Source organism: Oncorhynchus mykiss, chromosome 7 (genome assembly GCF_057628025.1).
Source record: "Oncorhynchus mykiss isolate SJ-2025 chromosome 7, ASM5762802v1, whole genome shotgun sequence".
Lineage (NCBI taxonomy): Eukaryota > Metazoa > Chordata > Actinopteri > Salmoniformes > Salmonidae > Oncorhynchus > Oncorhynchus mykiss.
Genome location: NC_143028.1, coordinates 15,299,314 through 15,313,983, shown reverse-complemented (window position 1 = coordinate 15,313,983; position 14,670 = coordinate 15,299,314). Strand labels below are relative to the sequence as shown.

Sequence of the window (14,670 nt, the reverse complement as noted above, 5' to 3'; positions counted from 1 at the left end):
GTGTGTGTGTTTTACTTATACCTGGGCCTGGAAATTGATTGGAGACTTAATTGTACTTCCTGGCTGTTGCCGACGTGTTTGAAATTCAGCTGGTGCAGTCTGGGGGTCAAACGAGTCAGGCTTTGCTTTCCTCAATCCATCCATCCCTCCCTCCATCCTTCCCTTCCTCCCTCCTTTTCTCCAGCGAGGTCCTCAATAGAAGGTAATTTACAACCAATGAGATTGTAACCACATTAAGTAAGGGCTGTTTGGACACAGATTTAAGCTTTGATTCTACACACAAAAAAAATAATCTTTCGCATCTTTTTTCACAAAGGTTGTTATCAGCGCTAATGGTTTGGGTTGACATCTAGTGGAGTTGATAAGTGTTTCACACGAAAATAGGAAATTCCCAACAGATTTTAAATGGCAATGTTATTACATTTAGTATAATAGACAAGGTTAATGGCTCAAGTTGTTAGGCCAGAGTCTGATTATTTTTTTTATCCCTATGTAAATTGAATTGAAGTGATATCATATTCACACTATATACAGCACATGTGCGACTTGAGGATGTTTTGAAATTGTCGATGGATTACAGTTATGATCCTAATCCAAGTTTATTATTAGAGATAAATGAAATAAACACTCAGAATCTTTGAAACCATTCTCACTCTATTTGATTACATATAAAACCATACAAAATGTAATACAAACGTCAAAAGCATTAAGCACTTGAAACAACCTCGCGGATCTCCCTCCCCTGTCCTCACCAATTCTACTGCTAAATAGCTTCAGAAAACACTATAATTCCTAATCAGTACACCATCAAAATGTGATTATCAGGGGTAATTGTCCAAGACAGTCCTATTTGTGATGCTCCCCCCAGATGAATCGGAGGGAGAAATGTGGTTACAATGAATGGGAGCTAAACTTGAACTCACCTTTTCAAGTTTACAGAGACAATAGAACTACATTTTATGTTCAGGTCACTGTGTGTGTAGCTGCATTAATCTACTTGAGTCATGTATGGTGATGAGGGATGAGATGTGTCATATGTAAATTGTAGGTTAGTAGCTGAAAAAACACCCGAGAAAGATTTGTTTGGCTTTCCTCTCATATGTAGCTTTTGAATGCCAATGTGGCAGCATTACGACTTGTCATAGCGTTGCGACATGTCATAGAATACCAACTTTTCATAGCATTACGGTACTTATCATAGCATTACGACTTGTCATAGCATTACAACTTGTCATAGCTTTATGAACTGTCATAGCATTACGACATGTCATAGCATTAAATCAAATCAAATTGTACACATAAAACTTAAAAGCCATACATGCACATTAATAAAATCATGGAGGATAACACACAATAAAGTCTGGGACTTATTTCCATTGTGGTCCTCTTGAGACAAGATGGCTGGACAAGATCAAACACAGTATGGCAGTGAAATAATAAAACAAAAACATAGAAGAAGAACATCTATCTCATCAAAAACAGAGAAGAAGAACATCTATCTCATCATTCCAGTTACATCATAGGGGTTATTCAAATGGGCACAGAAGACATCAAACATATTTTTACTTTATTTTTAAAGCTGCCCAGAGAGGACGTTGTTTTTATGGGCAGAGGGAACTCATTCCATTCTGAGGCTCCAGTATACAAGAAAGTACCTTTCCCAGCATTACTCCTGAACCATAAATACTCCTGTAAACCAAACCTAGTTGAATCTGGGACACACTAGCCTCAACAGGCAGCCAGTTTAGTTCCTGAAAGCAGCTCCTGCCTATGTGAGTATGTGGACTCACCTTCAATACTACCCTGATCAGCTTATTATGGGCTATCTGGAGCTTCCCCTTCATAAGTTTAGATAAGCCGCCAAACCAGGAAGTACTAGCATAGTCAAAATGGCATTGAATGAGGGCAGTAGCTAGCACTTTCATGGAGTCCTTATCAAGCAGCTTGGACTTTCTAGCCAAAAATGTCCTGGGATTAAGTGCTGGCATTAACCTTCCCTAGCACCTTATTGGCCATGCTCACACGTTCCAAGCTTCCATCAAGGATACATCCCAGTAGCTAACAGAGGTTTTAGTAGTCAGCACCTCACCCCCTAACTCCACTCTGATTTCAGATGACCTACACAATTTAGGTCTGGATCAAAGTGCAGAGATAGCTTATTATCTCCAAGCCATTTGCTAATGTTAGTAAGCTCTGTGCTAAGTATGCTCTCCAACATAGTTTTACTTTTGTGAGACACCAGAAGTGTAGAGTCATCCGCATAAAGAAAAAGACAGCAAGAACAAGCATCTTTCATATCGTTAACATACAATAAAAACAGCAGAGGCCCAAGCACGCTCCCCTGCGGAACGCCACAACTCATTGGTTTTAACTGAGACAGTGAACCATTAACCTCTACTGCTTGCTCCCTTCCTGATAAATAGGACTTTACCCAGCCTAGAGGGATACTGCTTAACCCCAGCACCTCCAGTTTGGAGATTAGGAGACAGTGATTAACTGTATCAAAGGCCTTCTGTAGGTCAAGCAGTACCATTCCACACAGATTTACCTCATCAATCTATTTCCTGATGAAGTCAGTCAAGTAAAGTAGACATGAATCAGTGGAGTATGTTTTTCTAAAACCTGACTGAAAATCATACATTAGACCCTGTTTGTTAAAACATATTCATACATTTGCTCATGTACATTTATCTCCAGGATCTTTGATGTTAGATACAAGCCTATAATTCCCAGGGTCAGACTTTATCTCCTTATACAGAGGTATAACTTTAGCTTGTTTCATGTCCCTGGGAAAGGTGCCTTGTTATAGATAGGGATAAAGTGACATATAGTAAACAGTAGCAGCAGTGTATGTGATGAGTCAACAGATACAGTATGCAGATATTCAGGGTAGCTACAGGTTAACTATTTAACAAACTATTAGAAAAGCTATTCAGCAGAGCATTACAGCTAGTCCTGGACATTCCTTATTCATAGAATAGCATTTTGACAGTCACAGTGTCACGGCTGTTGAAGGAAGAGGACCAAGGTGCTGAGTTCTTTTATTAATACAAATGACGCCGAACAAAACAATAAACACTACAAAATAAACCGTGAAGCTAAAGGCTATGTGCCCTAAACAAAGTCAACTTCCCACAAAGACAGGTGGGAAAAGGGCTACCTAAGTATGGTTCTCAATCAGAGACAACGATAGACAGCTGCCTCTGATTGAGAACCACACCCGGCCAAACACAAAGAAATAGAAAACATAGAAATAAAGAAACTAGAATGCCCACCCTAGTCAGACCCTGGCCTAACCAAAATAGAGAATAAAAGCCTCTCTATGGCCAGGGCGTGACACACAGTATGGAGTCAGGCACCTTGTAACTCAGCATGTATTATGAAGTCAGACTTTGGTACCACTCTACAGTGGCTTCCATTCATATCCATGGTCCCTTTATCCCCCTCTGCTCTCTCTCTCTGCTTATATGGTGCACATACAGGACCCTGTGACTTCAAACAGTCTGGGGAATCCACCACATGTTGAAGTCATTCCCCTCAATCGGCACTGGAAGTCTTTGTGTGCGTGTGTGTAAGTGCGTATGTACTGAGGGGACTGTTTCTGCCCATCTTTCTTGGCCAGGCTGTATATTTGAGATTGAGCCTGGGCTTGTCCAGCATTGCTGGTTGGGACTTTGAGGCACACCATGTGCTCTCATGATCTGCCCTGAATCAGCCCCTATTAAAAAACACACAGAGACCCTTTCAAGTCCTGGCTAGCCGCAGCCACCAGACCTCCAGCCTAGAGCCCCTAGTCCTCATCCACAACACAGGCCAGCCAGAGGAGAGGAACATCAAAGGCCCCCATCATCCTGTCATTTAGCCATGTGGAGGTCACCGGGGTCAGACCACTGCCTCTCTACACAGTGATGTTCTGTCTGTCTGGTAATGTGGCGGAGAATGTGGAGAATTTGATTTGAATGTGTTTTTTGAGGGAAGAAAAGATCTTGAGGGAATGAAATAGTGAAATAAAGTTGTTTTGATAAAGCAGGATTTCAAAAATATTTTTTTATAACATTTATAATATGGTATCAATGTAAATATTGGGTAAATAATGCCTTTGCTCTCCTATTCATCTAGTGAATCAAAGTAAGGATCAGGAGTTATTCTTTACGACATGATCTGACCAGTAAATAAATCATGACCCTGGTCATACTGTAGACACACCGGTATGTTTGTGAAGAGGATGACTGAATCCCAGTGTATTTCAGCTCAGCCATATTTGTTTCCCAACTAATGTTAAGTCAATAAACTCTGAGTCAGTTACACCATGTTAGTTACTTCCAATACCATACTAATCTAGCATGTCATTCAGTCACAAAGTCCTTGACCTGACTACAATGTCCCAGTCCCACACCCCCTATCCCTGACCACAGCGATTAAGGACAGTGTCCTAAGCGGTGGGCTACAGCAATCTGCCATAGACCTGACCACTCACTCAGCCTGTCAATCAGTCAGACAGTCAGTCAGCTAGCTAGGCCTGATTTATAGCCAGCTTTTCTCCTGCTTCCAACTCAGTCTGCCAGATGGTGTGGCCGCTACCGATGGCAGAGCACAGCCCTGCCTACACTAAAGCCATGGCTTTGCCTTCGTGCAACAGTTCAACTGTGAAAACCGCAATGGGAAAACGGGCAAAATCTCACTGAGCTCAGATGTAAGAACAAACAACAAACAAAACAAACGTGGCTGGGTTGTCTTCCCCAGAGTGTGTTAAGCCTGAACAATTAACAGTGTCAACTGTCACTGTTGAATGGATGATCAGAAGTGTCACCACTTAAAGGTGACTGACACTGACAGGGAATTCAGTGAGAGACAAGTAGGTTGCCTAAATGCTGTTTACTGCAACATCAAGGTATCTGTTGTTTTGCTGTCTCTTTGCCTACTATCTTAGAAATGGCATTTCAACATTTCATTTAAAATTGCAAATGACTCACCCATCTGTCAATCGATGGTTATGTCCCCTGGCTAAGGCCATGGCTTTGTCCCTGGCTGTATCCATTGATACTGTATGTCGCTGGCACGTGTCGCTGGCACATGTCGCTGGCTGTGTCGGCTGTGATAATTTGGAATTCGTCTTCGTTTATCAAAGTCTGGCCTTCTCTCCCTGCTCCACAATGGTATTCGTCTCCTGAAATGTCACAGTGGTTACATCGCGCCATCTCTTTGTACTCTGACTTGTAGGCCTATTTACAGCCAGGTCAATGGAGGGAGCCCTATCCTAGACAATTTCCCTAAAGGGTCAACTCTCACTGGATGTGTTTTTTTTATACCTGGAATAGGCCAGGGGAGAATGTAGAACAAGAGGTAACGCCATTGTAGGGATTCATATAGGAATCAGGGGTGAGGAGTAGCATATTGATGTAGGCTGTGGGGTAAAAGTCTCTGGTTTGCATTGAGATAAATCACTATTTGGCACAAAAATTGAGGCACAACCGTATCGCAAGTCCCATAGAGGCACTGAGGCAGAGGCAGTCAGTCAACACTCTGCTTCAGTGGATGCACTTGTGAACCTCCCTAGCGCCATATGTACCCAATCAGCACCACATCGTGTGGTGTACCACGTACTGTAATGGAAAGGGACTGGGGTATGATCCAAAACCCACCCGTCCCCTCTTGTGTCGCTGGCCCTAAACCAATCTCCCCCTTCTTCTTCCCCCTCTGTTTGTGTGTGTGTGTGTGTGTGTGCATGTGCAGGATGGAAGAGACAGTGCGGACGCTGCTGCAGAACCAGGGGGTGCTGGAGCAAACAGCCGTGGACACTGTGGACATCATGAAGGCCTACAAGGTAACACAGCACTGCTTAGCACTCCTCCAACATGGGCTCTCCTTCCTGCTCTTTATAAACCAAACCGTAGAGGCTTGTGTAGGAGAAATACTTTGTTTGGTAACACATAGACCATGCATTAGGATAAGTTGTTGTTATTCACCATCAATTAGGAGTGGCCTTACTATTATTTATATGCAGATATATTGTGGCTTCCATCAATGTAATTGTCTGAATCTTTACCATTCCCCCACATGTACAGTTGAAGTCAGAAGTTTACATATACTTAGGTTGGAGTCATTAAAACTTGTTTTTCAACCACTCCACAAATGTATTGTAAACAAACTATAGTTTGGCATGTCGGTTAGGACATCTACTTGCATGCATGACACAAGTCATTTTTCCTAACATTGTTTACCGACAGATTATTTCACTTATAATTCACTGTCTCACAATTCCAGTGGGTCAGAAGTTTACATACACTAAGTTGACTGTGTCTTTAAACAGCTTGGAAAATTCCAGGAAATGATGTCATGGCTTTAGAAACTTCTGATAGGCTAATTTACATCATTTGAGTCAATTGGAGGTGTACTTGTGGATGTATTTCAAGGCCTACCTCCAAACCCAGTGCCTCTTTGATTGACATCATGGGAAAATCAAAAGAAATCAGCCAAGACCTCAGAAAAAAAACATTGTAGACCTCCACAAGTCTGGTTCATCATTGGGAACATTTTCCAAACACCTGAAGGTACCACGTTCATCTGTACAAACATAAGTATGCAAGTATAAACACCATGGGACCACGCGGCCGTCATACCGCTCAGGAAGAAGATGCGTTCTGTCTCCTAGAGATTAATGTACTTTAGTGTGAAAAGTGCAAATCAATCCCAGATCAACAGCAAAGGACCTTGTGAAGATGCTGGAGGAAACAGGTACAAAAGTATCTATATCCACAGTAAAACTAGTCCAATATCAACATAACCTGAAAGGCCGCTCAGCAAGGAAGAAGCCACTGCTCCAAAACTGACATAAAAAAGCCATACTACGGTTTGCAACTGCACATGGGGACAATGATCATACTTTTTGGAGAAATGTCCTCTGGTCTGATGAAATAAAAATAGAACTGTTTGGCCATAATGACCATCCTTGTGTTTGGAGGAAAAAGGGGGAGGCTTGCAAGCCAAAGAACACCATCCCAACCATGAAGCATGGGGGTGTCAGCGTCATGTTGTGGTGGTGCTTTGCTGAAGGAGGGACTGGTACACTTCACAAAATAGATGGCATCATGAGGGAGTAAAATGATGTGGATACATTGAAGCAACATCTCAAGACATCAGTCAGGAAGTTAAAGCTTGGTCCAGATGGGTCTTCCAAATGGACAATGACCCAAGCATACTTCCAAAGGTGTGGCAAAATAGCTTAAGGACAATACAGTCAAGGTATTGGAGTGGCCATCAGAAAGCCCTGACCTCAATCCTATAGAAAATTTGTGGACAGAACTGAAAAAGCGTGTGCGAGCAAGGAGGCCTACAAACCTGACACAGTTACACCAGCTCTGTCAGGAGGAATGGGCCAAAATTCACCCAACTTATTGTGGGAAGCTTGTGGAAGTCTACCGAAATGTTTAACCCAAGTTAAACAATTTAAAGGCAATGCTACCAAATACTAATTGAGTGTATGTAAACTTCTGACCCACTGGGAATGTGATGAAATAAATAAAAGCTGAAATAAATGATTCTCTCTACTATTATTCTGACATTTCACATTCTTTAAATAAAGTGGTGATTCTGACTGACCTAAAATAGGGAATTCTTACTAGGATTAAATGTCAGGAATTGTGAAAAACAAAGTTTAAATGTATTTGGCTAAGGTGTATGTAAACTTCCGACTTCAACTGTGTGTTTAATATACACTACCGTTCAAAAGTTTGGGTTCACTTAGAAAGGTCCTTGTTTTTGAAAGAAACACACATTTTCTGTCCATTAAAATAACATAAAAGTGATCAGAAATACACTGTAGACATTGTTAATGTTGTAAACGACTATTGTAGCTGGAAATGGAAGATTTTTTAATGGAAGATCTACGTAGGCGTACAGAGGCCCATTATCAGCAACCATTACTTCTGTGTTCCAATGGCACGTTGTGTTAGCTAATCCAAGTTTATCATTTTAAAAGACTAATTGATCATTAGAAAACCTTTTTGCAATTATGTTGGTACAGCTGAAAACTGTGCCAACTAAACTGGCCTTCTTTAGACTAGTTGAGTATCTGGAGCATGAGCATTTGTGGGTCCGATTACAGGCTCGATTACAAGTTTCTCCTGAAACTCGTCAGTCTATTCTTGTTCTGACAAATGAAGGCTATTTCATGCGAGAAATTGCCAAGAAACTGAAGATCTTGTACAATGCTGTGTACTACTCCCTCTACAGAACAGCGCAAACCAGAATAGAAAGAGGAGTGGGAGACCCCGGTGTGCAAGAGGACAAGTACAGTACATTAGTGTGACTAGTTTGAGAAACAGTGAAGAGGCGTTTGAGAGATACGTACAATGCACTGCAATGCAATGCACTCCGGGATGCTGGCCTTCTAAGCAGAGTTGCAAAGAAAAAGCTACGGTATATTCTTGTGTGGACTTTTGTTTGTGTTGTTCCTTAGATACTCAAGGTATCTCACAGAACTATTGACACAGAAGGTCCTTTAATTATCCATGTGAAATTACGCTCATTTAATTATGCCCAAGTGACCTTTCAAACAGCATCGTAGGAAAAAAAGTGGAACTGTGCGAGCTAGAAGCAGTTCGGTTGTGTTACTGTTAGGGGAGGTTGATAAAGGTCATACCATTACAGTTCATGGAGGTCATGTCTTGTACTAGTATGATTTATGCCACATTTGAAATGTATTTTAGCTTCCACTTTTTCATTTCCAAATGCGTTAACAATAAGTAAGCGAATTCACCTACAGTGCCTTGCGAAAGTATTCGGCCCCCTTGAACTTTGCGACCTTTTGCCACATTTCAGGCTTCAAACATAAAGATATAAAACTGTATTTTTTTGTGAAGAATCAACAACAAGTGGGACACAATCATGAAGTGGAACGACATTTATTGGATATTTCAAACTTTTTTAACAAATCAAAAACTGAAAAATTGGGCGTGCAAAATTATTCAGCCCCTTTACTTTCAGTGCAGCAAACTCTACAGAAGTTCAGTGAGGATCTCTGAATGATCCAATGTTGACCTAAATGACTAATGATGATAAATACAATCCACCTGTGTGTAATCAAGTCTCCGTATAAATGCACCTGCACTGTGATAGTCTCAGAGGTCCGTTAAAAGCGCAGAGAGCATCATGAAGAACAAGGAACACACCAGGCAGGTCCGAGATACTGTTGTGAAGAAGTTTAAAGCCGGATTTGGATACAAAAAGATTTCCCAAGCTTTAAACATCCCAAGGAGCACTGTGCAAGCGATAAGATTGAAATGGAAGGAGTATCAGACCACTGCAAATCTACCAAGACCTGGCCGTCCCTCTAAACTTTCAGCTCATACAAGGAGAAGACTGATCAGAGATGCAGCCAAGAGGCCCATGATCACTCTGGATGAACTGCAGAGATCTACAGCTGAGGTGGGAGACTCTGTCCATAGGACAACAATCAGTCGTATATTGCACAAATCTGGCCTTTATGGAAGAGTGGCAAGAAGAAAGCCATTTCTTAAAGATATCCATAAAAAGTGTCATTTAAAGTTTGCCACAAGCCACCTGGGAGACACACCAAACATGTGGAAGAAGGTGCTCTGGTCAGATGAAACCAAAACTGAACTTTTTGGCAACAATGCAAAATGTTATGTTTGGCGTAAAAGCAACACAGCTGAACACACCATCCCCACTGTCAAACATGGTGGTGGCAGCATCATGGTTTGGGCCTGCTTTTCTTCAGCAGGGACAGGGAAGATGGTTAAAATTGATGGGAAGATGGATGGAGCCAAATACAGGACCATTCTGGAAGAAAACCTGATGGAGTCTGCAAAAGACCTGAGACTGGGACGGAGATTTGTCTTCCAACAAGACAATGATCCAAAACATAAAGCAAAATCTACAATGGAATGGTTCAAAAATAAACATATCCAGGTGTTAGAATGGCCAAGTCAAAGTCCAGACCTGAATCCAATCGAGAATCTGTGGAAAGAACTGAAAACTGCTGTTCACAAATGCTCTCCATCCAACCTCACTGAGCTCGAGCTGTTTTGCAAGGAGGAATGGGAAAAAATGTCAGTCTCTCGATGTGCAAAACTGATAGAGACATACCCCAAGCGACTTACAGCCGTAATCGCAGCAAAAGGTGGCGCTACAAAGTATTAACTTAAGGGGGCTGAATAATTTTGCACGCCCAATTTTTCAGTTTTTGATTTGTTAAAAAAGTTTGAAATATCCAATAAATGTCGTTCCACTTCATGATTGTGTCCCACTTGTTGTTGATTCTTCACAAAAAAATACAGTTTTATATCTATATGTTTGAAGCCTGAAATGTGGCAAAAGGTCGCAAAGTTCAAGGGGGCCGAATACTTTCGCAAGGCACTGTAAGTGCATTGTACGTATCTCTCAAATGCAAAACGTTCTTCGGACTTCTGGACTCCCAGTGATGACTAGCTACGTGGTTATAAAAGATAAAGCCATCCATTAGTATGGCGGGCATGCTATGCCTTTAGAAACCGATCATAAATGGTAAAGTGTAAAAAAAAACAGGCAGGAAGTGTAAAAAATGTGCGTCATAATGGGAAATGGAGGTATGGCGGTATACATTTCATTAAGCCTAATACATGCATTAGCTAGATTTATTGTGGGTGAACGTAGGGAGTATAACCCTATGGCTGAATCCCCTATTCCTTACACAGAGCACCATTTTTGACCAGGGCCCATAGAGTACATAGCACTAGGCATAACAGGAATAGGGTGTCTTTTATCGCAAAAGTCTCTCTCTCTCAGCGGTGGACCATATTTCCACATTGTCAGATACCCTGTGATTATTCAAATGATGGGTATTATACAGAATAATAGTAGCCCCAGAATGAATCAACCTGAGTGGATTAATTAAACATGGAATTAGAATCTGTCAACGTGTGCCAGTGTGGGGGATCGATTTCGCTCTAACGTGTGCCAGTGTGGGGGATCGATTTCGCTCGAGCTTGTTTGAATGGATGCAGCAAACATACACATGTGGAGAGAGACATATGTTAGGTTACCGAGATGACTGTACCTACTGTGACCAGATGCTCAGCAAGCAATCAGACATAACAGGGCTGTGGTAATAAGAACAAGCTCTCAATTAATGGTACCATTACTGGGGGAGAGATATGGGTCATATTCATTATGCACCAAACGAAATAATACTCACTCAAACAGGCAGGAACGGCCTGAACTTGTACAATAAGAAATGCTTGTTTTTTTTACTACCACAGAGTGTCATGTTTTAGTCAAGATTGGAATAGTCCTTTAAAAGTTCAAAGCAAAACATAATGCTAGTGGTTGCCAAGGACAGCATTTCCAATTCATGTTCAGGAGGGAGGGACGACTTGATTTGGATGCATTTGGATATGGCGGCGCTAGCAAGGACTCAACCTCATCTATCAATGTCTCCAGCCATGGCTCTCTGCGTCCGCCGCGCTACCGTGAAAGCCAATCGTCAGACTTGACAATTAACTGTCAAGGAGGGAAGAGAAGGATTGAATGAAACATTGAACAAAGGTGCACAGGTGTACATCAGGCGATAACAACAAAAGGCTCTGGTGAGATTTTAAGGTGATTTTAAGGGGGGGGGGGGGGGGGGGGGAGTCCATTTACTTGCATTGCAAAGCTCATTGGCTGGCTATAGGCATGTGGTGAGGTTTTCACGACATCTAACTCCCAGCTCAATTGTAGTTTCATCCCTCTCCTGGTCCTTGATCAGATTTGGAATAGGATGAAGATAAGAGCGTTTGTGAAATGGATGTTGCAAATGAAAGGGCGGTGACCTCCTCGATCAGACTAAGCCTTGCATGTTGAGTATTTAAAGGTGTCCCAATCTCTCCTATTGAAATGTACCTACATTTAGGATTCATGGCAACTATATCACCCCAGGAGCAGTGTGTGTGTGTTTTTTTTTATAAAGAACATTCAATGCATAATGATAAATGCCAGGTTTAGTCCAGTGAGGATTAAGCGTTCCATATTATCGGCACATCACTTTGTTTTGGATGCAGGAAATCCATCATAAATCCCCACTGGTAGGGGTTTTTGTATGGAATTGTAAGGAAAATGGTGTTTGTTGTAAATACAGTATATTCGATTTAACAACAGGCTATGCTATGGTTTTCATATGTCTCAATATCACATACAAAACAACGTGGTGTACTGATTTAAGACCAACGTAGCATGATATCATTTATTTGAATAGTAACATCAGAGGGGAAGAAAATCCCTCCTTGACTTCTGGGTTAGTGTGAAAATACTTAGAATAATTGACAGGCGACACTTGCCATATCCTCCTTTAGCAGTACTCTATATCCTGTGTTGAATGTACAGTACCTAATTAGCTAGTCAATGTCAGGATGCTGTCTCGTCTGTGACTGTCTTGGTGAGCCATGCCCAGCGGGCCTGGGGATATCATGGACCCCATCATTTTATTGTGTTCGCTTTTAATTTCCGCCTCTGTGCATCAGTGTCACAGCTGGAGACTGAGGCAGGGTGTGAAGGGGGGGAGAAAGAGGGGTGTGGGGTCCTCTATCGGCGGACAAGATGGAGAGGTCTCAAGGTCACTGCCACTCTTTGGAAATACAAGTGAAACGTGATTAAGGATTAGGGGATGTTTTGGGTGTTGAATTGTTTTTTTCCCCCCCTCTTTCCCTCTCTCTCTCCTCTGTTTCTTTTTCTCTCCTTCTCCCGCCTTTGTCTTTCTTTCTTTCTTTCTTTCTTTCTTTCTTTCTTTCTTTCTTTCTTTCTTTCTTTCTCTCTCTCTCTCTCTCTCTCTCTGCCTTTCTCTCTATTTCTCTTTTGCTCTCTCTCTCTCACTGTCTCTCTCTCCTCTCGTCTGTCTATCAGGATAAGCTCTCGGAGGAGGTGCAGAAGACGCGTGACAGCCTGGAGCAGAACAGCAGCGGTAGCGGCCCACAGCCATCTTCTGGAGACCCTTTGCTGGCAGACATCAGCCGAGCGGAAGAGTTTCAGGACCAAACAAAGCTCCTTCTGGAGCGTCTGCGCACCCTAGAGGTACAGTTCAAAACATGGCTCCGCCTCTCTTCTCTTCTCCTCCCTCGTCCGCTTCTCCCTCTGCGACCAAGCTCTCCTTCTTATGTTTGCAGTCTGGAGCATAACGGCCTTATCAAAGTATTGTGTGCTCTGCTGTTTGAAGAGCAAAGCGCTCCACGGAGGGCTCAGGTTTCGGGACTTGGGGCCTTTACAACTGTCTTTGTTCACTTCCATAGCGCTGTTCCACTGTGTGTTCTGTTCTTAGCATTAGCAACAGTTGAGTCAGAAATCCATTTTGAGTAATCCTTCTGATTCTGATTGTTTCCGACCATACAGTATACCCACTAAACTGACACACCAGGCTTTCAGATCTCCTCAGCAATTGAAGGGGCTAAGTCTTTAAGACTTAATCGAATTAATCTCAGAGACCCACCTAATTACGCTATAGAGCCCCTACCGGAGTGCCCGATGGGAAAGGTTTGGTTTTGCGCTTTTGGGACTACTCCATTGGTCCCATTGCAGCGAAACAAGCTCAACCAAGCTCAATCAAGTGTAGAGAAAGTATTAAAAAAAAGGAATAATGCTACTTGAACCCAGGTCTTCTCCTAAGCCACTATGGACAGCTCAGACATGAGAAAACGCTGCCAGAGATAATAAAGTACCCAAGAAACCGGCACATTCTACAGACATTATTAACGGTGACACTAACTCCACGCAGACAGAAATTGCAGTTAAGGCTAATTACAACAAAATGCAGTGTAATTGCTTGTTGCTTTATGGCTCCTCTATCACTGTATAAGTTATCTTCCCTGCAGTCAAAGAAAAATAATGGCTGGCCTGTCTCGTGATTTGTCAGAGGAAGCGACCCGTATTACCCCAAAAAGCTACATTCTAAATGTATCTGCCTTTTCCTTCCGTCCCGCTGCATCCGTGATGGATGCTCCTCCAGAAGAGAACCGGCTAAAACAACAGCGAGGCAATACATCACTGGCCTTTTGTTATGTGTAAACGGTGATGACACTAAGTAAGGGCGCCCATTTCTATTTCCCCCCCACCAGCCCAGCCCAACTGATATCGTTCATTACCACGGTGGGCATGCTATGCCTTTATAAATGGTGCTTACTTAGATTGAATCCTTTTGAGAAAAATTTGGGAGGGGAAAAAACATGGATTCTTTTCACAGATGCTTGAATGATCAGTTAACGCTGCTACTCTAATTTATATATTTTTTTATGCCCCAACCCCACCCCCCCAAAAAAACGCTAATGGAAGTAGTATCGTTGACTGATTAGACAATCGGTGGAAGGACAAAATGAGTTGGGATTAATCTTGAGCGGACATAGGATGGAATACAAGTTACCGCTGCAAATTATATACCTGTACCTAACTCATCCATTCCAGCTCAACTCTCAATGCTTCTAGCTTTCCACACAAGTAAGTGTTGTAGAGACTCCATGGGAAGACAGAGCAGGCAAGTGACTGGGTCTTGGGTGACTGTCTGCAGTTTGAGCAAGTGTGCATGCCCATTGCCCAGCGTTGTGCCCATGCAGCTTGGTTGGCACAGTTGGCAGCCGGGTGCCAGGGAAAGGAGGCCTGGTGTACAGGCGTCACAGAAGGACAGCTGGCACTCTGGTCTCAGTGCAGGGC

The 14,670-nt window shown here is 42.5% G+C and overlaps 1 protein-coding gene across 6 annotated transcripts in view; it reads left to right on the top strand.

Moving 5' to 3' along the window:
* Window positions 1–14,670, top strand: part of LOC110527459 (nck-associated protein 5) — a 176,654-nt gene that overhangs the window by 110,636 nt on the left and 51,348 nt on the right. For all 6 annotated transcript variants that reach the window (XR_016497109.1, XR_016497110.1, XR_016497111.1 and 3 more), the window contains 2 exons: window positions 5,734–5,824; window positions 12,877–13,044. Coding sequence is in view for 3 of the 6 variants with exons in the window: in XM_036982868.2 (XP_036838763.2) it covers window positions 5,734–5,824; window positions 12,877–13,044 (259 nt within the window). In the remaining 3 variants the exon portion in view is untranslated. The remainder of the gene's footprint in view (window positions 1–5,733; window positions 5,825–12,876; window positions 13,045–14,670) is intronic.